Source organism: Bubalus kerabau, chromosome 3, assembly GCF_029407905.1.
Source record: "Bubalus kerabau isolate K-KA32 ecotype Philippines breed swamp buffalo chromosome 3, PCC_UOA_SB_1v2, whole genome shotgun sequence".
NCBI classification, from domain to species: Eukaryota; Metazoa; Chordata; class Mammalia; order Artiodactyla; family Bovidae; genus Bubalus; species Bubalus kerabau.
In genome coordinates, this window is record NC_073626.1 from 156,858,979 (window position 1) to 156,885,681 (window position 26,703).

The following is a 26,703-nucleotide window of genomic DNA, read 5'->3' on the forward strand; positions in this document are numbered from 1 at the left end:
TTATGACAACATGGAAGGATCTAAAGGGTATTTTGCTAAGTGAAATAAGACAGAGAAATATAATTATTCTGATTTCACTTATATGTGGAATATAAAAAACAAAACAGAAAGAATCACAGATACAGAAAACAAACCAGTGGTTGCCAGAGGGGAAGGGGTGGGTGGGTTGGGAGTCAGGCAAAATCAGTGAAGGGGATTAAGAAGTAAAGATTTCTAGTTATAAAAGAAATTTAAGTCACTGGGATGTAATATGCAGCATAGGCAATATAGTCAATAGTATTGTAATAACTGTGGTGATAAACAGCAACTAGTTAACAAGGTGACCATTTGAAATGTAAGTAAGTATTGAATCACTACGATGCACAAATGAAACTAACACAATACTGTCAATTACATTTCAATTTAAAAAAAAAAGAACCACAAGGGAATCACTGTGTAATGACAGTCTTAATGACGATTCCAAATTACCAACGTTACACTGTATTCAAAACATTTTATTTAAGTAATAAAGTACTTAATACACATTTGAAATATAGTACTCAAAAAGATTAAGCTTTGGTCAGCTGAAAGATTTCCTCACACATCTTGCTGAGCCTCATTTTTCAACAGTGCAGAACAGGCCCCTTCTATAGAAGAAACAGAGATATGCAAGCACAACTTTAATGGTTTACGGTAATTAAGAAGGAAGCGCGAATCTCTGACTGAAAAATGAAAATAATTACAAATGTATCTATACAGAAAATACAAGTTTTCAAGAGCTTAACGTCAATTAGCTGCTGTCAAAATAAATAGTTAAGGAAACCAAATATAAAAACGCTTAATAGTGGGGCACAACATATGACAAAGAGGGAAGACAAACCAAGAGAATGAACGAAGGAAGGCGAGATGTAAATATCAGAAGTGTTTTTACAAACAGGGATTCAGATCAGAGAAAACAAACACACATTTGTCTAGGATATGACCAATGAGGCAATAGAAAGCAACCAAAAGTCAGTTATAAATCAAAAATGACAACCAAAATCCCAGGGAGTCTTAAATTATTTAATCCAGACATTATCTAACCCCTCAGAATTGCTTAGTGCTAAATATGTTGTTCATCATTCTCCATTAGAATGAAATGCAAAACAAACACATTACTGGTTGAAGAGAGTGTTTCAGAGCTAATTCACCCTTTGAAGGTCAGGATCAGCAGCAGTATTATTGTGTTCACATAATACATTTCTTAATATGGAAAAATAACATTGCAAAGAAGAAATTAAAGTAAACTTTATTTTGAAACAATCAGCCAAATTTCAAACTTCAAATAAATGGATCTTAAAATGTTCATGAACTTCAGACTGTCCATATTCTAACCTAATGGTTACCAAAAGGGACAAAGCTGCCAAGTCTCAACAGTAACACCTTCCCCATGTTTTCAATATTATAAGTACATTAAATTCCTAGAAAGACTTATTAAAGAATTCTACTTCTTAGAAAAATGTTTTTAAATGACTCAGTCTACCTTGCTGAATCACAAATAAGAACACTCAGACCACAGTAACCTTCCCAGGTCTCCCCATTCTCAGCTGATGTCCTGTCCACTGCTTTGCAGCCTTGGCAGTCCTGGAATCATGAGTGAGCCCTTTTCCTTGCTACCATTAAACTTATTGTCACAACCTTTTGTATCACCTGGACAAACTCTGTTTGAAATCAAGTAATTACCAACTTCTACCCTCCCAGAAACCTAAACATGAAAAACAATTTATGAAGAAAGAAATTAAGACCTATGAAAAAATTATGTTAAGGATATATGTTAAGGTCTACCAGAAAGACTGTATTCTAATTCACTTATATTTGAATAAAAATTTGTTAGTCTGGTGAGACCTTCTAAGAAATACTGAAATTAAAATATGTTAAAGAAAATGTTCTACACAGATAGATACATATGCTATTAACACAGTTATAAGCTGATTATTAATAAGCAAGTATATACAATAAAATATCATGAGCCCAATGTTGATTTTTCACCAAAAAACGATAATGTGAAGATTCAAATCATGATTTCCTGATTAAAAGACTTTTTTTCTTTTTAGAAAAGGGGGATAAAAATGTAGGAAGTCATCCAAGTAAATTATAAGTAACTAAAACACAACTGTAGAAAGCAAAAGAATTTTAACACCTATGGTGGCACATTTAGACCAGGTAAACTATTTTCATTATAATAAAACCAGAATACATTATTTGACAATATAATCTGCTTACTAAACAAAGGCAAATATTTTTGCTGGTGGCAGGTGTGGATTTTTTTTCATCAAAGAACACTAAAAGCGAGAGACATGATACCACTTGTAGATGTAACCAACAGTTCTGATACCATCTCATTAATCTCTGATATCTGATAGCATGAATAGTGACTTCCCAGGTGCTGCTAGGGGTAAACAATCTGCCTGCCAATGCAGGAGATGTGGATTCTATCCTTGGGTCAGGAAGATCCCATGGAGGAGGAAAATGGCAACCCACTCCAGTATTCTTGAGAGGAGAACCCCATGGACAGAGGATCCTGGTGGGCACAGTCCATGGGGTTGCAAAGAGTAGGACATGACTGAGCATCTGAGTACAATGTGAACAGAAAGACATGATGAATCAACACATATGCTAGTTTTAAAAAGAAAAATTCTTTAAAGCAATCTCAGCACTCAGCATCTAAATGGTAAATACAGAATGAATTCCTAATCTGGCAAACAATATATATATATATATATTTTTTTTAATTCAAGGGAAAAAAGTATATGAATGAGTCTGCTGCTGCTGCTGCTCCTGTTGCTAAGTCACTTCAGTCGTGTCCGACTCTGTGTGACCCCATAGACGGCAGCCCGCCAGGCTCCCCCGTCCCTGGGATTCTCCAGGCAAGAACACTGGAGTGGGTTGCCATTTCCTTCTCCAATGCATGAAAGTGAAAAGTGAAAGGGAAGTCGCTCAGTTGTGTCCGACTCTTCGCAACCCCTTGGACTGCAGCCTACCAGGCTCCTCCGTCCATGGGATTTTCCAGGCAAGAGTACTGGAGTGGGGTGCCATCACCTTCTCCCATGAATGAGTCTACCTATTTGTAAAAATGTGACTGATGAAAACAGTGCAGTCACTAGGTTATCACACTGTGCGAGTTCAGTTGTCAAGAGGGAGCAACTCAAAGGACATCACACAATCTATAAACCAGCTGGAAGGAGCCATCCAGACTTTGCCCTGCCGAACCCTTTCTGGGCGATGATTAGACAAGTCCTCATAGATGATATACTGTGTGCAGAAGCGCTGATCAGAATCAGGTCTGGCATGGTACGCGACTGTATTGATGGTTTGAGTCACATCACTGTCTGGCTTGGGCTTTCTAATGAGGATCTGGCCCCCACCGGCAGCGACAAGCTTAATAAGGTTGTCCTTTGGATGGTGTTTGAAGGTTCCCCCCAAATAGAAGTAACATCCATCAAACAGCTTTGGCAACTGAAAAAAAACAAACAAAAAAAGTTCATTAAAAGCAGACAAAAATATTTAAAAACACTGCACATGAAATAAGGGAAATAAAAAGTCACAAGCAGTTAAGAAGCTATTTAATGAGGTGCAAGGACAAGACACACTTCAAGAACTCTTTGGGTTAAGAAAAATACTCATGAAAATAAAGGTTTCCAATAATTTTTTTCTCCTGAAGACTCTGGCCCTTTTCACTCTTCTCACATTTTAGGTGTGCTATGAATGTGTGTGTATATGTGTGTTTGGTACACATACATATTTAACATCTGTTCCTCAAACTTCTTGTATCAGAATCTTTATTCATACTTGGTAGGACTTAAAGTCTCAAGAATTCCTTCTTCCATATCTAAAATATGCTCTGGGTATACCGAGCTAAACTTAACTGTAAGTGTAACAGCTTGTCCATGGAGCTTTCCAGCTCTGCCCATCCACATTCAGGTCCCTATATACTAACAACCCAGGTTCCCCCAGGGCAGCATGTGGGAGGGTGGCCTCCAGGGTTCTAGAAACGTTTTCCTTAGAGCACAACACATTAGAAAGCCAGGGCCAGAGAGCCACTTAGCTATAAACACATTTCTGTGTGCTTTACAGAGAAAGCTTCACAAGTCCCTTCTACAAAAATTCTTCTTCAACATTTTTAATACACTTGTATGTCAACAGAAAAATGGAATTTTGTTCATTAAAATCTCAATATGTGGTAATAAAGACATGGTTAACTAAACCTGAGCATCAGCTGTCTTCTCTCAAACTACTTCTTGCATCTAAGACTTCCCTCAGACTCTAAAAGGTTTATGGTAATGTTTGAAATGCCCAAAATGCAGTAATCGTATGAAATTATTACCTTCTGGATTTTACTGCTCATTGTTATCATCTCTCAGAATCAAGCACTTGAAATGAGCACAATTAAAATTTTAACCAGGGGTTTCCCTGATGGCTCAGTGGTAAAGAATCTGCCTGCCAAGGCAGGAGACATGGGTTTGATCGCCGATTGGGAAAGATCCCACACGCTGTGGAGCAAATAAGCCAATGTGCCACAACTATTGAGCCTGGGCTCTGGAGCCCGGGAACAGCAACTACTGCACCCCGCATGCCCTAGAGCCTGTGGTCCACACAAGAGAAGCCACCACAATGAGAAGCCCGAGCACAACTACAGAATGTAGCCCGCTGCTGGCTGCAACTAGAGAAAAGCCTGCATAACAATGAAGAACCAACACAGCCAATACATAAATAATTTTAAAAAATTTTAATCAGTCACCTGTACTTGTTAAAAGGGCAGGAGAAGTTTTTCCTGATGGCAATAATAGTATTAATTTATGATAAGAACAATGAAAGTAGAATCAAAAGGAAAATACCAGCTGTTCTCTGTTGAGCCTGCTTTTCTGTGGTCCTTCAGGAATTTCATACTTTTCTTCCTGTTCACATTCTTTGCTTTGTAGACATGCTTTCACCCCTGGCAAAAACCAAGGATAAAAGCAAAATAAATATCAAGTGAATTTCTTTCACATTAAAATGAAGCCATTTACCTATGCCATTTTTCCTCTTCATGGTTAAGTACTGCTCTGAAACAGAAAAAGAAACCTAACTTATGCTAAAACAAAAGGTAGTAAAACTGATCTTTCCTTCAGAAGACTAAGCAATGAGGCAGTACTGAATACAAATTTGAGTTTTCTTTGTAAAAAACCTAAATCAATACATTATTCCACGTACAAAGTAAAAATCTAAATTTTAGTTTATGGCCATTATCAAAATTAGGGTGAATAAAAAGTCCCATGAAGTTCAGCTCACAATGATCTGACCCCAAGATCTAACCATATGTCCCACTCATCCTGGCAATCCCGTCTAACCTCCTGTTAGACTATAAGTGATCTGACATTCAGCAAAGTACCTGAGTCCAGAACACCTCATTTAAGCTGGCCACCTAACAGGGGCTCTATAGCACTTGTTAAAATAAACAGTAAAGCAGAGTCTGTGACATGTTTGGAATTGACAGGTACACACTGCAGTCACCAAGGGACGACTGGTAAGTACTTCAAATGCCTTAGAGCTGCTTCAAGGAAATCAGTCCTGAATATTCATTGGAGGGACCGATGCTGAGGCTGAAACTCCAATATTTTGGCCACCTGATGTGAAGAAATGACTCACTGGAAAAGACCCTGATGCCGGGAAAGATTGAAGGCAGGGGGAGAAGGGGATGACAGAGCATGAGATGGTCAGATGGCATCACTGACTCGATGGACATGAGTTTAGGCAAGCCCCAGGAGTTGGTGATGGACAGGGAAGCCCGAAGTGCTGCAGTCCACGGGGTAGCCAAGAGTCAGACATGACTGAGCAACTGAACTGAACTGAACTGACAGCTGCTTCAGTTGAGATGTTCCAAGATATTATATACTATAACAAAAGTCAGAATATTTTAATGACTGAATACTCCATCTCTTCAAAAGCATAGCTTTGTCAAGGGACTGAATTTTTCTTAACTTGGAGCTATGAATGCATATCACAATTCAACGTTCAACGCTGGCATATCTGTAATTCTCTATCACGTGATTCTTAATTTTCTGCTAGTTTTGCCTGTGTTTTGGGGTCCCTTTCCCCCAATGTTTTCAATACAAGAATCCTATTTAGCTAAGTCTGCTATGCTGAATCTTATTCTGATCAGTAACTTATAAATATGATAGTTTTATAAAAACTGTTTTTTTTGTATGTAATTAAAAACTATATTTTAAAAATATAATTTTAATAACCACTCACAGGGTATAAAAAACTATCTTTCCAATGAAGCTAATACTAAACTATCAATTTTACCATTTATTAAAAATGAATTTCAAAATAAAAATTATGACTAGGTCAAAATCATACCAGAAACACTGACAGTGTGCTTACATGATATACTATATTAAATATCAATACAAAAAACATTACCAATATAATCAAATAACTGACTTACCTCAGACTTATTATTTCACATATAAATTATTCCTTTTACTTTATGTCACTTAAATATGTAGCCCCTTCTCCTAATGGTATTTGCAGAGCATTTATACTGGTTTCTTTAGATGAACTGTACATGCCAGTACATAAAGCCAAGAACTGAACACTGAATACCCCTATGATGTCTAACTGCAACAAGTAAACAGCTAATGTGTAACTACAAAAATAAATACACTGCGCCTATGCTGGCTGCTTACCCAACCTTATGGGTTTATGTGATTGGTTATTTAAACTATCAAAAAATCATACTAAAATTATTTTAATTGACCCAAGGGATTTGCCAGCATTAGTCAATTAACAGAATATAGCATTAACAGATAGCAGAATGAGACAAGCACAGCATCAAGAGAAATGAGACGGCAGACACCAAGAGGACAGCTTTTTCAGTGTAAATATGCCTCAAATCATAAAACTTCCAGCCTTATAGTAATTGTTCAGTAAATTTCTGTAAAGGTAGTCAGAAAAATCCAAGGCTTTAATTATAACTGTTGAGCTAAATGAAGAATGCATTCCTCTGATATTCTCTTCTTACAAAGACAACTCTCTCTGTCACTTAATATCAACTAAAGAAGGAAAATATAGTTCCCCACCCCGCCCTGCCTGAAAACTAAGGAACAGTTTCCAGTTCTATGATAACATGGTAGAATTATTGCTGCACAGAAAACATGGAGAATTTTTTGAACCCTGGGTGAGAATAATGCCTACAAGGGCCTTGCAAATTACATAATCATGTTGGGTATCTCGTGTCAAGTGGGAGGAAGTTATGGAGACTGTAATGGTAATATGCACATCTTACTTAAAGACACAGAAATTAAATGATTATGATGAACTAAATCACATAAATTGTACCTGTTTTGGACTTAAGACTACCAATTTGAAACTCCTGATGCTTCATCTAATCAAATTCTTCATTTCACAGATAAAGGAAAGTTAAATTCTTTAAGTGACATAAGTGAGATAAAAACTCAGATTATCTTCCAACTCCTAGATCAGTTTTTTCCTATCTTTATTTTATTAAAAAAATAAAGCATCTTAGGAAATGCCAGGTACTCTCTACTCAGATTTAATATATTATATCTCTCTTAAAAATAAATGACCTAATGACTAAATGACTAAAATGAACAGATGACTAAATAGGAGGATCCCTATTTTTAAGAGATTAGCCAAAAAGTGTACCAAAATGTCAAAAACTGCTGACTACTTGGGAGTTTGGGAGCAGGGAGAATAATGCATTTGCCTTTGTCTTTAGTGAATCAATGAGTTTGTTTAATTTGAAACCAAAGCTGCCACTCTCTCATTTGTACCCTTTGAGTTTCAGAATAGTCTCCAATGTGTCAGTAGACAATTATAATTACACTTCATATCAACTTCCTAGTTGACTTCTTTTGCAATAAACCAACTGAACAGATTTACTACAACATGAAAAGAAGACTTTAAACTTTCAGAAACTTAAATGGTGATATTTATCTAATCCAATTTCATTTATCCAAACCAATGAAATGGATGAATCTACAAGCCAAAATACTATTTAAAGTTACTACCTTAACAAACCTAAATAGATAATCATTAAGGTAATTATTATTAAGATAATTATTAATAATAGAGAATAACCAAAGTTTTAATTACTCAATACTATAAGTTAGTTAACCAAACTGCAGCAAGAATTATTAAATCTATTTACCATATTAAACAATCAGAACTTTCAAAATATTCCTAGTCATAAACTCATCTAAAGTAATAATATATACTGTAATCCTTAATCTCTATAAAGACTTTAAAAATAGGTCATTTTCACCAATTTAATATTTCCTTACTGTAGAGCAGAGACAATACTTAATAACCTATGATAAACCACCATGGAAAAGAATATTTTAAAAAAGGATGCATATATACATATAACTGAATCACTTTGCTGTAAAGCAGTAATTAGCACAGTGTAAACCAATTATACTGCAATAAAAACTTCCTAAAACTGAAATTATATTTTGTATTTGTACTTAATAAAGTCCATATTATTTCATCATCTGCAATAGTTCAGCAGAAATAAAAATCTATGCAAGATCACTGCTTAACTTTCTCAGCTAAATAGGAGGATCTGAATCCAAACTGAAATGACTTTACACGAGTAACTTATATTGCTTATATAAACACAGATTTCTGAATATGCCAGAAAGATACATACTTCAAAATGTGTCAAGCCACTACCCTTGTAAAAGGTATGCTTTATAACATCTTTACTTGTCACATGTTGTATTTTAAGATTGTGACCAAAGCTATCATTTTGCAGAGACATAGGAATAAACTAGTTATCTTATTAAAACGAAGAGATTCCTTTCAGTTCAGATGTATTCCTGATCATGTCTACCATTTCAGGTAAGCTTTCCTTGTGCCCTGATTTTATTACTTTTTAATACAGAGGTAAGCAGCCCAATTCCCAAACTACTGCTTAACTCAAAGTCATTAACTCTTAACTCATTAAGGCAGCTCCGGCTACCTAAGAAACCTCTGGAACCTGCATACTCATGCAGCTTATGAATTCTGGGATATGATTTTTTTTAAAAAAGAGAGTCTTGTACCATCCAAAAATGTACTTCTTTATTCTAAATCTCCAGTAACCACTCTTGCCTCCTACTTCATAAAACCATACAAATCTTTGGATGTGTATTTTTATTTTAGCTACATGAACCACTGATGATGTTCATTAATTTCTATTAAGCTTAGTCACTTTTCCTAGTTTTAGAAGGAAAAAAAGGATTACACAAATGGGAGTAGGTTCCTGAATCCAAAGCTACACACAAATGATTATAGAATTCAATGAAGACAGAATAAAGCTTTAAAATGGAAATCTGTCAAATGCTCCAAATTCCAAATGTCCAAAGGGGAAATGATCCTTCGATGAAGCCACAGAACATGCTCACTCTCTTCAAAAGCCAGACCAATAAACAAACTCTTATTTTAAAGAACTGTTATTCTTCCGAAGCCAGTGGCTATTTGCATTGACAATTAGAACTAAATATTACTCTCAGCCAAGGCTAAATGGTATCCTAAAAAAAAAAATAAAAATACAGAATCAAAAATTTTATGTCAAAATAAAAAATCCTAATAAATATGTCATTAGATCCAAACTAGGCACTAATATAACTCAAGAAACTGCATATTAGTAAATTTCCTTTCTGATTCTATTAAAAATGAACACCCAAGTTGTAAAAACAAAACAAAACAAAAAATTATTTTTTAGGTGCTTTTCTAGTGGGCCTTTTAGTCAAATAGGCTATCATATCACTAAATTTTAGACAAAAGGAAATTGTTTTCAAGAGGAAACTTTCTACAACAATGACAAAAGTGGGAAAACAACTTTTATTCTCACTGTAATTTTTAAAAAATTGGATGGCAAGTAAAAGAGCTAAAACCAATATTATGAAATTCCACAGTGAGGAATGGAAGGACAATAAAATGAAGGCTGAAAACATAAAAGGTAAATGCTCCTCTCATGCCATCATAACATTTGGATTTAGAAATCAACTGTCACAAATCATTAGATTTTGCATTTTCATATAAATATCATTGAACAATTATTTATTTTTGGCTACATTTTAAGCCAGTATTCTAATTACAAGCATGAAAGTGAAAGTGAAGTCACTCAGTCGTGTCCGACTCTTTGCGACCCCGTGGACTGTAACCTACCAGGCTCCTCCATCCATGGGATTCTCCAGGCAAGAATACTGGAGTGGGTTGCCATTTCCTTCTCCAGGGGATCTTCCTGACCCAGGGATTGAACCCGGGTGTCCCACCTTGCAGGCGGATGCTTTAACCTCTGAGCCACCAGGGAATTACAAGCATATTTATACATAAAAATATATTTCTTCATAAGACAGTGTGCTAAGTTTATTTGTTTTACTTAATGCATACTGAGAAGCAGGTCAACTTCTATCACAAAAGTATATTACTGTATGATAAAATTTGCTTAGGCAAAATTTGGTTATCAATTCTAAAACCTTGTATTATGAATAATAATATCAAATCAATCCTTCTCTTTATAAATGTGGTTAACGAACAAAGTCAGTTTAACGTTCAAAAATTTTCCTAATAAAATACTTTAAAAACTCATACTTGGTGCTCTTTCTTCATCGTATATTTAACACAAATTATTTATGTAAGATTTCTATGTTCATTGGACAATAACCATATTAAAATGTATCTGGCTAGATCTGCGTAACGGGTATACACAATTCATGGTATCAGATTCAAGCAATATACACACAGAGGTTCTAATTTCCCTGATTAAGAATGAAACCATTAACTCCTCAATAAATTTTGAGAAAAGATCAAAAAGAAGATCTAATTGTTATTAGAATTTAAGAATTTGAATTTCTTCCTAAAACACTTAAGAGACATATATTGATGTTAAAACTGTTATAAACAAATAGACCTCTACCAAATCCAATCCATGATTGTTTACTTCCTTCGCCTGTACATATTCACACATTTATGTAATATTGACAGAAAAGATATAAATGTTTTATGCTCTTTAAAAAGTTTAAACAAATTTGTTTTTCATACTTCAGACCTGTTATCATATAAAAATATAAATTTTTTTCAGAAAATATCTTTAAGCATTTCAGAATTTTCTTAATCCTCTGACACTCCAGTTATGCCCCCCTATTTCTTGTTATAAGAAATAACAATAGAAATCAGTTTTTTTTCCTTCTCTATTACTTGCTTGGGTATCTCAGAAATAGGACTATTAGTATAGTAACAGATGTTATTTTTTTTTTTTTTCTTAAACAATCTTTGGTAAAAGATTTCTGTAAGCATGAAGTTGTCTCTCTAATCTTAGTTGATAGAAATGCTTTGGTATATATAAAATTTTTCTTTCTTTTAAAAATTCCACAGCACTCTCAATATCCATTTAAAGAAAATTTTAATTGAAAAACATGTTCATTAATCTGATTATGAAGTTATTTATGAAATGATGATGTAGTGATTGCCTTTTAGGTTCCATCTTCCACATCTAAAACAAAAACAAAGCAACACTGTATCTGGACCTTCCTCTCCTCACAGATAAAAGTCCAGAGGAAAATGTTTGGCACATTCCCACACCAATTTCCTTAGGTGCTAAGGTCTTTCAAAACTTCTACATTTTATTTCAACTCAGATAATAGTGGGGAAGAGATTATGAAAGAAAAGATGACAGCCATCTGCTCTCCCCTTCACAATGAGACAAGAAATGAAGAGGCAGAATTCAATTTTTTTCAAAAAAAAAAAAAAAAAGGTTAGGCTAGAGGAGATTTGAAAGCAGTGTACTGAAAGAACAGTGCAGTAAAATACATTTTCTCTTTCTGAAGGTTAGTTTACATCTTTAGGATGCAGTTCCATCTTCTTCATTCTCTAAGAGATGAATACAATTTATACATCTTCTATTTTTCATTCTAGCCACCTCTAATTACCAAAATCACCCTGTACAGGGATGGTTATTAGTTTCCTGTGAGGAATTGGCACCAAAACTAGGACTAAAGTAGAATCTCAGGTACAAACTCAATCTTGAAGAAGGAATTTTCCTATCTATGCCTCCTGTTTCTATAAAATAAATACCATCCAATAAAATATCTGTAAAATAAACATGATGAGAGAGAATGCCTGGCACAATAGCATAATTATGGCCTATTAGAATGTTCATGCACAGTTCATTAACTATGACGCTGTAAGATGCTCCATATATACAAAATAGAAAAATAAGAGATATTAACCAGTTAAGAGAAAAATACATTTAAACAGAAAACTTCCAATTAAATTTGGATCCAAGGAATCCAGACTGTTCTATATAATTATTTTTGTTAATTTATTTAAATTTGTTTAATTTTTTAAGTAAGTCAATTCCCCCTATAGAGAAAGTTTACATGAAACTTCCTCTTCAGTCTACTTGGTTTATGGAAAATACTGAAAAAGTTAATACTAAACATTCTACAGAGTTCAGCCAGTAAAGATTTTTTCTTTCAGGCAAGTTAGTGAATATCTCAAACACAAAATTTAGTTTTAATAACTCATAGATCTTTGTGATTAGTTTTGAAAGCTTTGTCCCATCATATCATTCCTTAATATAGATGATTTTCAACTAATTTTGAATACCTCTGAACATGTTTTTAAAAATCACACTAAGTTGCCTGACATTAAGAACAACACAAAACAATAGAAAAATATATTAGGATAGAAAGTGTTCTTACAACTATTTCTTGCAACTAAACCCAGCAACTATTTAAATTCATTGTCTCAAACCTTGAACCTATTCCTCTTTGTACTTTGAATTAGAAAATATGGGGATGTGAAGTTCAGTAAGAGATTCCATCCACCTTTTATCCTAAAAGAACCATTGATATTAAGAGTATGTTATTCACTGCTGTGACAATCACCAAATAGCACACTATTAAGTCAGCTTGAGTCCATTAGTGATTCTATAAAAATGACATGGCCAAGCCATTAAAATGACAAAACTTCCATTTCTTAAAGAAGGCAGATTTTATGGAAATGAATCATGTAGTCTGTGTATGTAACAAGATGCAAGTTCAGCAAATTCACAAGAACTAGACTTACAGGGTAAGTGGTAAGTGCCTTAATATTTAAAATTTCACATAGCTTCTTTATTACTGAGATTCTTGTTACTATGAAAATCCATTCCTTTCTATAACCACTGGCAAGGTTTCTGGCAAAAGTTCAGTACAAAAACATCCATAATCATGGAAACATTTTAGGTCAATTTTTAAAATACTGAGGCCCAAGAAGACTTGACACAAATCTGAAAGGGAAGCAAAGGTCCAAAAATAAGGGACTAAAGAAAAAACTTTTTTTCTACATAAACGGCCAATCAGTCCAACTTCTTCTCATACTTTTTAGCGTGGCTGACTGGCAGAGTAGAGTAACAGATACAGACTAGAACAGAGAGAGTGGCACTGCTAGTTATACATGTCACAGGCCAAATCAATGGAGACGACCATCAAAAGCAAAGTGGTAGCTGTATTTTACTGAGATGAATCTCAACCGCTAAAAGAAAACTTTTTACCAACCAAGTTAATTTAAAACAACAGATTAAATTAATAATATAATTCAGGCTTTGATTGAATCAAGCAACTCTACCATAAAACCTTGAAAGTACAAATCTTAAAACAAAAGATTTTTCAAAACTAACTCTAACCCATCATTTGCTTCTTACAAAGAAAGTTTCATGAAAAACACTATTCTTTAATTTTAAAATTTGAAATAATTATAGATTCACAGGCAATTGCAAAGAAATGTACAGGAAAGTTTCATGCCCTCTTTTTCTAGTATCCAGTGTTAATATCTTACACAACAATAGCACAATTATCAGCACCAAGAATTTGACACTGATACAGTCCAAAGAACTTACCCAGATTTCATCAGTTATACATTCACCATTTGTGTGTGTGTGCACACACAGACCTGACATTTAATCATATATGTAGACTATGTAACACAACTACCTCTAAGATCAAGATATTCAACTGTATCATAACAGGACTTCGCAGGTCCCTCTTTAACAGACACTATTCTTTTTATAAGCAATCAGTTAGCAAAAAGGTCATTTCATTGTCCTATTTTAGCTGTCACATCAAAAGCAGAAGACACTTTAGTGATTGAGGAGTAGAAAATAACCTTGTACAAGCTTTCTTTTTATTTTGTTAAGTCCTAGGTAAAACAAACAGGTGAGAGCTGGGAAGGTGAGAGGCAGCATCAAAGGAGAAGGTGGTTGACTGCTAACTAGAAAGGAGTAACAGGAACACATTTTCATCAGAGGTTTAGAGAATAGCTAGTGTAATTGCCCCCAGTCAGGTGGTACAATTGCCTGGAGGATCCCAGGGACGGGGGAGCCTGGTGGGCTGCCGTCTATGGGGTCGCACAGAGTCAGACACGACTGAAGAGACTTAGCAGCAGCAGCAGGTGGTACAAAGCAGTCTCAATTTCCAAAGACCTTCCTAAAACAAACCATATTAGCTGAGAGAGCTAAAGAGAGTTATGCAGATAAGTTTTTAGACATCACAAGGAAAAGCAATAAACTAATTTCATTTAATAGTCATATATTTAAAACAAGCATTTATTGAGTTAAATATATCATACAATGGTAATATGGGCTTCCCAGATGACTCAGTGGTAGAGAATTCATCTGCCAAGCAGGAGACGTGGGTTTGATTCTTGGATCAGGACGATGCCCCGGAGAAGGAAATGGCAACCCACTCCAGTACTCTTGCCTGGAAAATCCCATTGACAGAGGAGCCTGTCTGGCTACAGTCCATGGCCACCAAGAGTCTGATATGACTGAGCAACAAAACAACAACAACAATAATGGTAACACAGATTGCTTAAGCTTACAGGTCTATTACAGGATCCATTTACTCTGGATTAAAATAGTTGTTATGACAGGAAGATTTTGAAGTGAGAACATACTTGTATATATTTACCAAGAACACTTAAATGATACCATTAATATGAAAAGCTTTTTCAAAATGTAGGGACTAAACAGAGGTAAAAAACATTAGCATAAGGTCTTTAAATAATTACTGGCAATACTGCAATAAAAAAATGAAATTACTCTATTTAGTTCCCTTTGCAATTCTCCCAAATCCAATACTTACATTCAAATTTTAGGATCCAGCATCCACTGAGAATTCCAAGCATACATTTCAGGGTGCTTTGAACTGTATCACCAGGAACAATGACATGAGTTACTATAATACAAAAAAAGCAGTAAGAGAAACAGAAATATAAACCAAAATAATTATTTAACTAGTCCACTCACATCTGAATTTTCTTCAAAGGCAACAATTTTTATACTTTGGTAAAGACTTCTTTATTTAATTTCATTCTCTATTATGGCTACCAATATGAAAAATTAGATCATAAATCATAAATCTTAAAGCCACACAGAGTGTATGTGTGTGCTCAGTCGTTTCTGGGTCTTTGTGATGCTATGAACTATAGCCTGCCAGGCTCCTCTGTCCATCGGATTCTCTAGGCAATACTAGAATGGGATGCCATTTCCTCCTCCAGGAGATAGTCCCAACTCAGGGCTCAAACACACATCTCCTACATTGGCAGGTGGATTTTTTTTTTACCACTGAGCCACCTGAGAAGCCCAAAGCCACATTGGCCAAAGCAAATTTCTTTTCTATTTCCAATTACAACTAAGGAATTAAATAAAGCACTACATTGTTCAACCATTTATCTGTCATTAGCAAACTCATAAAATTGCTCTTCTGACATATGCCCTAAAATAGGGGCAAAGCTTTAAACTTTATATTTCCTAACTAAATGAAGACTGTAAGTAATTTATAACTGTAGAAACATTTTAGAATTATTACCAGATTCAAAGTATATAGACAGATTCCAATGGGTAAAATGTATAAATTATCAAGGTGAGTTCTACAATGGAATTACCCATTTAAAATTCTCTTCTACCAAAACTAAATAAATAAATAATCCCCACCTGTACTGTCAAACTCGGCACATTTTTTAGCTTTAAGAATCGTTGCAAGCTCACTGAGCATTTTCTGTTGTTCGGAAGAAAGTCCACTGCCTATAAGTACAAGAGGCCCATCCCGACGCTGACCAGTGTTTACCTGTCAATAGAAGAGGCGATGCCACAGTGTCAAAAACATTTAAAGGCTAGAGAAAGATTAAACTGAGTTTCAATTGATATGAGCTTGGATTTCTCTACTTTATCTAGTAATTCCCAATAATTTCCATTGAATCGTCACTCAGAACCTTAAAGCACAATGCATCTGGTTCTACTTCTTTACCCCCTGCCCCTAATAAAACACCATTTGGGATACCTCTCTATAGCTAGGGTGTCTTGTTTCCTCGATTCTAAAGTGGATCTCTCTAGGGTTTTCTAACTTCATTCTGTTACCAGTAAGCCCTACCTTTTTATAAAATAACCCCAAATACCCACTTAAAATGATCAATTCTCTACCCCGCCCAAACTAACTTACTCCAACAGAGCTAAACCCAACCTGGTGTGTTTAATTTAAACTGAGATTACATAAAAAATGAAAAAACACCAAGGCTTCTAGAACAGCACTGATCTCGAAGACAGAAAACAAAATTTTAACAATGAAAGAATTATTTTTCAAAACCAACAAAGTAAAAACAGACAAGGGAATACTGAAGTTATTATATCAGATTCACCAACAGAAATAAGTCACTGAAGTTTATGAAAAGGAAAGTGCTCTAACAAAGATTAATATTTTCACTTTAATTTACACTTAGAATTTACAGGAGACAAAAAAAGACAAGAAATTTAATTCCAAGAAATTGGAATGAGAGTTAGCCAAAAGCTACCTGATGAAAAAAAGCAATGATCCAACAGATAAGAAAGAAAGGGTAAATGAGCACTACTGTATTACAAGATAAAAAGCAAGACATAATACTTTAATTTTCAAATACAACACAAAGGACCCTCCTACATGTATGAGTGTCTAAGTATTCTGGACCTCTGGCCTCTCAGAAGTTCCACAGAACGTGAGTGAAACACTGCAGGTATAATTACCAGTATAGTTCAGCAACTAGACTGGAGGAAATTTATATTTAAATATTCACTTCACATATCTGAATAATGATAATTTATCTGGTCTGATGCCCTACAATATTACATGTAAATTGCTGGCTACATCTCTAAACAGACTGATCTCAATAATTCATTCACTCAAAATGCATTAAATAGGATTCTACTATATATTAAGCAAGAATGTATTCATGACATTTTAAAAAACATTTCTATAAAGTTTTTTTAATGACAATATTCAGCACTTAAAAGTTTCAGCTTCCTGAACTACTTTTCTTGAAGGTTCAAGTTACAGAGGTTTTACTGGACGTGCTGTGCACACACCACACACATACTGACATCACATTTCTGTCCATTTATCTTTCCTATTCACTCAATTATAAGATGAGGTAACCATCTTATAAATACTCCATAACATGAAAATAGTTCAGTTTACTTTATCAATTACTATATTATAATCATATTAAAAAACAGCATTTCAAATATTCTTGTCAGTTTACAAATGAGCATCATAAAGTAGTTCTATATGGAACACATTACTTTTCAATTTTTATAACTCCACTTCAGCTAAATGAGTTCTCTGCACAAAATAAAAAGTGAAAAGATATCAGTTGTAAATATAGCATATGATACTACTTCCATCAATTTCAGGAAAGCACCAAAGTGGGTCAAGCATTTTTCTATCTAGTTTCTAAGTTTGAATAAATAATAGAAACTGGCACTAATTTCTCATAATTAAGGAAAGCTATTAAAAATAAATAAACAAAATCAAGCAAAGAGCTGTCAAAGCCACATATCTAATTTGGGGCAGGAGGTGGGAGTTTGGAGGCATTCGATTTGAGTAAGCAGAGGTCTCAGAATCAGGAGATTCAAAAGCTGTTCAGAAAATAATCCAAAGGTTCAATAATCTGTTTTTAGAGATATTAGATACTATGTACACTGACATTAAATAAACTTATCTAAGGAATAATTTGATATGAAACTTTTTCTTGGAAAAATTAGTTACTCTGAATTTATCAAAATTAATGAGTTTATCAAAAACAAAGTTTAAAAAACTACAACAAGAGCCAGAGGAAGTGAGGAAGCATGCCATGTGTACATCTGGCTCCCTACATTTGTTCCTGGTGGAGAAAACTGCTAGCACCAAGGACTTGAAATGGGAACGTGTCTGGGGGATTCAAGAAAGAGCAAGGCAGCCTATGTGGCTGAAAGAGACGAGTGAAAGGGAGTCTGATGCTATCTGGCGAAGAAGATCCCAGATCTTGTCTTTAGTGAGTATACACAAAGAAGCAACTCTTTCAACTTAAGTAACTGTTATTGTTCATGATCATTTCCTTAGCCAAGTATCTACCATTAAGACAGTAAATAACTGCAGTGTTCATGTGACATGCAGCAAGTATAGGTTTCTTACATTTAACAAAAACACAAGAGTAACTGGAAGGCCAAATTAAGAGGAAGATTGCCACTTTCAGATTCCAATAATACCATTAACGTATCTTTATTTTTGACACATCTAAAATAATCCTTTTCCCGATTTTTACATAAAAGAAATATTGTCAGATGACAACTTAGTTACATTATGTTCTGCCATCAGAATCCAAGTCCAAATGAATAGAGTAAGGATCAATTTATAGTTAAGTACAATGGGACCGAATGAATACTGACCTAAAATTTTCTTAATATTCTGAATTCACTCAACTTCTAATTCATCTATTGGAAAAAAATGTGTTGTGTTTTTTTTTCCTATGGTGGGCTAACCCTGAGCAAATCAAACTACATGTTAGTTTTCTCATCTATAAAACAAGGAAATTAAACTGCTGATTTCTAGGTTCTCTTCCAGGTCTATAGATAGGGCACACTTACAAGGCTGATGCCTGGAGCAAGGAGATTAAGAGTTTTCAAAGAATAAGGGTAACCAGCCTGTGATAGCATATACTGTTCTTCAGTTGCTCAGTCATGTCCAACTCTTTGCGACCCCATGGACTGACTGCAGCATGCCAGGCTTCTCTGTCCATCAGTGTCCCCTGGAGTTTGCACATACTAAAGAAATAGAGGAAAACAACAGAATGGGAAAGACTAGAGATCTCTTCAAGAAAATTAGAGATACCAAGGGAACATTTCATGCAAAGATGGGCTCGATAAAGGACAGAAATGGTATGGACCTAACAGAAGTCTCTTCAAGAAAATTAGAGATACCAAGGGAACATTTCATGCAAAGATGGGCTCGATAAAGGACAGAAATGGTATGGACCTAACAGAAGCAGAAGATACTAAGAGGTGGCAAGAATACACAGAAGAACTGTACAAAAAAGATCTTCACAACCCAGATAATCACGATGGTGTGATCACTGACCTAGAGCCAGACATTCTGGATTGTGAAGTCAAGTGGGCCTTAGAAAGCATCACTACGAACAAAGCTAGTGCAGGTGATGGAATTCCAGTGGAGCTATTCCAAATCCTGAAAGATGATGCTGTGAAAGTGCTGCACTCAATATGCCAGCAAATTTGGAAAACTCAGCAGTGGCCACAGGACTGGAAAAGGTCAGTTTTCATTCTAATCCCAAAGAAAGGCAATGCCAAAGAATGCTCAAACTACTGCACAATTGCACTCATCTAACATGCTAGTAAAGTAATGCTCAAAATTCTCCAAGCCAGGCTTCAGCAATATGTGAACCGTGAACTTCCTGATGTTCAAGCTGGTTTTAGAAAAGGCAGAGGAACCAGAGATCAAATTGCCAACATCTGCTGGATCATCAAAAAAGCAAGAGAGTTCCAGAAAAACATCTATTTCTGCTTTATTGACTATGCCAAAGCCTTTGACTGTGTGGATCACAATAAACTGTGGAAAATTCTGAAAGAGATGGGAATACCAGACCACCTGATCTGCCTCTTGAGAAATCTATATGCAGGTCAGGAAGCAACAGTTAGAACTGGACATGGAACAACAGACTGGTTTCAAATAGGAAAAGGAATACGTCAAGGCTGTATATTGTCACCCTGTGTATTTAACTTATATGCAGAGAACATCATGAAAAACGCTAGACTGGAAGAAACACAAGCTGGAATCAAGATTGCCAGGAGAAATATCAATAACCTCAGATATGCAGATGACACCACCCTTATGGCAGAAAGTGAAGAGGAACTAAAAAGCCTCTTGATGAAAGTGAAAGTGGAGAATGAAAAAGTTGGCTTAAAGCTCAACATTCAGAAAACGAAGATCATGGCATCCGGTCCCATCACTTCATGGGAAATAGATGGGGAAACAGTGTCAGACTTTATTTTTCTGGGCTCCAAAATCACTACAGATGGTGACTGCAGCCATGAAATTAAAAGATGCTTACTCCTTGGAAGGAAAGTTATGACCAACTTAGATAGCATATTAAAAAGCAGAGACATTACTTTGCCAACAAAGGTTCGTCTAGTCAAGGCTATGGTTTTTCCTGTGGTCATGTATGGATGTGAGAGTTGGACTGTGAAGAAGACTGAGCGCTGAAGAATTGATGCTTTTGAACTGTGGTGTTGGAGAAGACTCTTGAGAGTCCCTTGGACTGCAAGGAGATCCAACCAGTCCATTCTGAAGGAGATCAGCCCTGGGATTTCTTTGGAAGGAATGATGCTAAAGCTGAAACTCCAGTACTTTGGCCACCTGATGTGAAGAGTTGACTCATTGGAAAAGACTCTGATGCTGGGAGGGATTGGGGGCAGGAGGAGAAGGGGACGACAGAGGATGAGATGGCTGGATGGCATCACTGACTCGATGGATATGAGTCTGGGTGAACTCCAGGAGTTGGTGATGGACAGGCAGGCCTGGCGTGCTGCGATACATGGGGTCGCCAAGAGTTGGACACGACTGAGCGACTGAACTGAACTGAACTGAATGCCTACTGTGGTGATGATGCCACCCAACTATCTTATCCTCTGTTGCCCCCTTCTCGTCTTGTCCTCAATCTTTCTTAGCATCAGGATCTTTTCCAATGAGTTGGCTGTTTGCATCAGATGGCCAAAGTATTGCAGCTTCAGCATCAGTCTTTTCAATGAATATTCAGGGTTGATTTCCTTTCAGTTTTAGTTCAGTCGCTCAGTCATGTCTGACTCTTAGTGACTCCATGGACTGCAGACTGACTGGTTTGTTCTCCTTGTTGTCTAAAAGACTCTCAGAGTCTTTTCCAGCTCCATACTTCAAAAGCATCAATTCTTCAGTGCTCAGCCTTCTTTATGGTCCAACATTCACATCTGTACATGACTACCGGAAAAACTATAGCTTTAACTAGATGGACCTTTTTGGTAAAGTGATGTCTCTGCTTTTCAATACACTGTCTAGGTTTGTCATAGCTTTTCTTCCAAGGAGCAAGTGTCTTTTAATTTCATGGCTTCAGTCACCATTTGCAGTGATTCTGGAGCCCAAGAAACGAACACCTCAAATTAGAAACACCTTCAGTTACCTCCTTATCTTAAACAATCAGGTCAATCACTGAGTATCTGCTGCCCCTACTGGACAAGAAGCCTTCTCTGAACGGTTCTAGATGTGTTTACCCTTTTCTCTCATTTTCCCCCATCTGAGCAGTTAAGATACACTGAGTCCATCACCCCTCTCTTTAAAGCCTCTCATCTTCACTTCACACCCCCATCCCCAACACCACTTGTAGTTCCAATCCTCTCCACTTCACATGGACACACAACAACAGTCTCCTCACCAGTCTTCAGTCCCAGCCCGCCCCTGCTATCCCCCAGAGTCCCATTCCACTGAGAGAGACACTGAGGGTGCCTCACTAACTGGGGAATAAAGTCTCCATTCCTCCACAGAGAACTCAATGTCTTTCCCAATCTGATCCCAACCCAGGTCTTTACTTCCAATTCCTCTTTAATACACCTCATGCTTCTCTCACACTAAATTCTAGTTTCTCAAATTTCTAAGGTCCTTTATATCTCCTTGTCTCTGAGCAGCTGTTCCTGAGATCTGGGCTTCTATTTCTGCTTTGTGTACCTGATTGCAGTGGCCAATGAAAATCCATTCCTCACTCCTTCTAGAGTCTAATAGAGTCCTAATGCTGTTCATATCTTCAAGGATTGACTCTATCTTCAACCACAATGTATGTCAAAAGCAATTATGTGACCAGTTCTGACCAATAAGACGTAAGAGGAAGTCCATTGGAAGGCTTCTGGGAAAGGTTTTAGTCCTAACACTGGACACTGTTGTATCTGGAATTGTGGCAATCATCCTACAATCACCAGCAGGGAGATTAGTGAGGACACAACCACCACACTGAAGACAGGGAAGCAGAAGAACAGAAAGAGTTTAGATCTTTGGTGCAGCCTTGTAATTGCTAAGCCAAATTATAACAAGAGCTGTCGTATATTGAGATTATATAAGAGAATACACTCTTTAAGTATTTGAATGAATGTTTTCTGTTATTTGCAAATAACAGCCAATATAACACAGTATTAGATATCTTGCTAAAACTTGTACCTTCAAAGGCTTACTTAGATATCATGTTACCTTCTCTTCTGATCCCTCCTAAAATCAGCTTCTTTCTTTAAGACTCTACTATACATTTGTATGGCATCTATTACAAATATATTGCAGTGTGCAATAATTTTTTTTTACATCCATATTCCCAACTAAACTACAGGTTCCTAAGAAGTAGGCATTTTTTCCACAAGGCAGCAAATGGCACCCACATCTACTCCATTGGTAAAGTAAAAAGTGGATGTGTTAGTCGCTCAGTGGTGTTTGACTCTCTGTGATCCTATGGACTGTAACCCGCAGGCTCCTCTGTCCATGGAATTCTCCAGGCAAGAATACTGGAGTGTGTTGCCATTTCCTACTCCAGGGGATCTTCCTGACCTAGGGATCAAGCCTAGGTCTCCCACACTGCAGGTAGTACCATCTGAGAAAACAGTGAAGCCTAAGTCATATTAATTCTACTCTTTCTCCATACTTCGTCTATAATCTATCCAAAAGTTCTGATGGCACTACCTCAAAAATACATACCAATCTCATAACTTTTCACAACTTCCATTGCTGTTCCCTTAATTCAGGTCATCATGGTCTCTCTCTCTTCTTTACCAAGAAACAGTCCAAGTAATTTCCCTGCTGCCACTCTTGCTGCCGCTCCATCTTTTGTTTAGAAGCTGCCAGAGTGAACTTTCTAAAGTGTAAATCAGATTATACCATTCCTTGCTTTAAATTCTTTCAGTGGTTTCCCCATTACTCTTAGACATGCCCTATGTCAAAGCCTTTGACTGTGTGGATTACAATAAACTGTGGAAAACTCTGAAAGAGATGGGAATACCAGACCACCTGACCTGCCTTTTGAGAAATCTGTATGCAGGGCAGGAAGTAACAGAACTGGACATGGAACAACAGACTGGTTCCAAATAGGAAAAGGAGTACATCAAGGCTGTATATTGTCACCCTGCTTATTTAACTTCTACGCAGAGTACATCATGAGAAACACTGGGCTGGAGGAAGCACAAGCTGGAATCAAGATTGGCAGGAGAAATATCAATCACCTCAGATATGCAGATAACACAGCCCTTATGGCAGAAAGTGAAGAAGAACTAAAGAGCCTCTTGATGAAAGTGAAAGAGGAGAGTGAAAAAGTTGGTTTAAAGCTCAACATTCAGAAAACTAAGATCATGGCATCTGGTGCCATCACTTCATGGCAAATAGATGGGGAAACAGTGGAAAGAATGACAGACTTTATTTTGGGGGGCTCCAAAATCACTGCAGATGGTGATTGCAGCCATGAAATTAAAAGACGCTTACTCCTTGGAAGGAAAGTTATGACCAAACTAGACAGCATATTAAAAAGCAGAGACATTACTTTGCCAACAAAGGTCCATCTAGTCAAGGCTATGGTTTTTCCAGCAGTCATGTATGGATGTGAGAGTTGGACTCTAAAGAAAGCTGAGAGCTGAAGCATTGATGCTTTTGAACTGTGGTGTTGGAGAAGACTCTTGAGAGTCCCTTGGACTGCAAGGAGATCCAACCAGTCCATCCTGAAGCAGATCAGTCCTGGGTGTTCATTGGAAGGACTGATGCTGAAGCTGAAACTCCAATACTTTGGTCACCTGATGTAAAGAGCTGACTCATCTGAAAAGACCCTGATGCTGCAAAAGATTGAAGGCAGGAGGAGAAGGGGACGACAGAGGATGAGATGGCTGGATGGCATCACTGACTCGATGGACATGGGTTTGGGTAGACTCTGGGAGTTGGTGATGGACAGGGAGGCCTGGCGTGCTGTGATTCATGGGGTCACAAAGAGTCGGACATGACTGAGCAACTGAACTGAACTGAATAGAACTGAGTCACCAGCAACAATGACTTTCTCTCTAACCTTCAAACACACCAAGGTCACCCACTGAGGGACCTACACACTTGCTGTTCGCTCTACTAGGACACTTGTCCTCCAGATATTCACCTAGGTGCTCCCTTGACATCAATCAGGTTTTAGAGCAAATATCAGTTCTTTAAAGGCTCTCCTCGATGACCCAGGTAAAATGGTACCTTTCTTGAAGCCCACAACCTCCAGTCTATTACACTCTATAAAGTCTTCATCAAAGAACTCATTTGTAAGTTTCCAAAATTATTTTATTTATATTAGTTTATATATCCACAGTCTTTATCTTTCCTAGCTCTCATTAGAAAGTATACTTTTTGAGAATAAGAGTTCTATCAGTCATATTTATTGCTATATGAATGCTACCTAAAATATGGAGGATGAAAACAACAATAAGTATTTGTTGATTTATTCTGATTATTTCTTTGAAATCACAACAGCAACTACATAGAAAGTGCTCAACTGGTGAATGAAAGCAGTTCACTAACTAGAAATTTTGCCATTTTGTTCATTTTATAATCGATTTCAATAAAACACATAAATGTCCCAAGGCTACATCCATACTCACTACAGAGCAATGGCTGGTTGATGAGGATTCCTTCTTCTCCGGTAACAGCAACACTGATTTCATATTTTCACTGTCTGCATAATCCACAGGCCGCAGACCAAATATGTTGCTGGTAAAATAAGTACAGATGGGTTTAAGTAAATAAAATGTGTGATCTGATTTTTCACTAAATGAATACACTAGTGGAACAATTTTTTCAACTTTCCTAATAAGACACAATTTTTTGAAAATAAATGACTCAAGAATTCACATCAGGCATAAGAATCAAGTACTACAAGCTGCTGAAAAATAGAAAAAAATATGTGAAAATAGAAAAAGAGATGTGAAATTTCAATTTAACACCAGACCATTACAGGGACTCTTCTTAACTGAATATATTGTTACTTAAACATGATTTTTTTTCACAACTCCATATTGGTATTCAAATTCATATTTTAAAATATAGCTTCATAATCATTAATCACTATGGGCTGATTACATGCTTTCAAATGCAAATAAAAATCACTTACTGTAGCTGTTACAGGCTCTATAGTCTATATAAACAAATACAGAAATTAGATAAATTCACAAGATAGGTATTTAGATTCACTAGAAGGAAAAGTATGTCACATGACAATTTAATAAAGTGGTAAACAGGGCATTTTAAAATTAATTTTTAATATGTATGTACACTACAATCTACAATAATTATAGCCATCACAGAATAAACTGATGGGAGTTCAGAAAGCGACCCAGACTTCCCTGCTGCACTAATTCGAGAGTCACAGAACATTACAAGGGAAGAGACCTCAGACACATGGTACGGCTGTTACTTCACTGAAAGCTTCCACTGACTTGACAAAGGTCTCGCTTTCCTTCTATTCATTCTAACAATATTCCATATTGCCCATGATTAGTCTTTCAATCATAAGGACACTGTTAAAATTACAGCACTTTGTCTAAAATCCACTTCTTTACATACAGTTTCAAAATGATTTTAATGCATTATATCATGGCAGAAAAGTTTTTACACTGAACCTGTCTTTTGAAATCTTCTCTGGTTTTTAGATTACAGGATATCCATACAACAGTCATTATTGTTCATGTAAAAAAAAATGCAATGTGTTAAACAGGATATAAAATTATAAACTTGGTACAATACGAGCTTTCAAATTTGTATCAAATGTGCAGGAAAAGATCTGGATGGAAACACGGAAACATTAAGAGGGAGAGAAAGGAAGAAGGTGTCAAATCTGAGAGCACGGGGTGAGAGATACGAGCACCTACTAGGTTTAGAGTCAAGGTCATTAATGACCTTAGAGAAAGCTGTTATGATGGCAGAGTGGAAAAAGAAATGAACCACAGCAAATGTTTCTCTAATGACTGCTATTCACGACTATCAGGTTCAGTCACTCTTTCTCCTTGGGCAAGTGCTACATAAACTCTGATCATCGTGTATTCTCAGATTCCCTTACATGCCCAAGTCCTACAGCATGTGTCTTTCTTCTGAAAAGTTTTTCTCAAACCAAAGTATAATACAGTTACTTGTATTTCAACTTTCTGATTTAAAAAAAAAAGGACACCAGTTACTGCACCAAATTATTATATATTTAAAGCAGGAGCGGGGGCTTCCCTTGTGGCTCAGCTGGTAAAGAATCTGCCTGCAAGGAGGGAGACCTAGGTTTGATCCCTGGGTTGGGAAGATCCCCTGGAGAAGCAAAAGGCTACCCACTCCAGTATTCTTGCCTAGAGAA

The 26,703-nt window shown here is 36.3% G+C and overlaps 1 protein-coding gene across 5 annotated transcripts in view; it reads right to left on the reverse strand.

The window, feature by feature from the left end:
- Window positions 1-477: 477 nt before the first annotated feature.
- Window positions 478-26,703, reverse strand: part of BARD1 (BRCA1 associated RING domain 1) — a 92,512-nt gene continuing 66,286 nt past the window's right edge. For 2 of the 5 annotated variants that reach the window (XM_055573384.1, XM_055573386.1), the window contains exons 7-11: window positions 24,971-25,079; window positions 15,983-16,115; window positions 15,132-15,224; window positions 4,854-4,951; window positions 478-3,474 (exon numbers count right to left, since the gene is read on the reverse strand). In XM_055573384.1, coding sequence (XP_055429359.1) covers window positions 3,142-3,474; window positions 4,854-4,951; window positions 15,132-15,224; window positions 15,983-16,115; window positions 24,971-25,079 — 766 coding nt within the window. In that variant the 3' untranslated portion in view covers window positions 478-3,141. Of the gene's footprint in view, window positions 3,475-4,853; window positions 4,952-8,793; window positions 9,534-14,165; window positions 14,815-15,131; window positions 15,225-15,982; window positions 16,116-24,970; window positions 25,080-26,703 lie in introns of those variants that run through there. The other 3 variants (XM_055573387.1, XM_055573388.1, XM_055573385.1) reach the window with 3 other exon arrangements.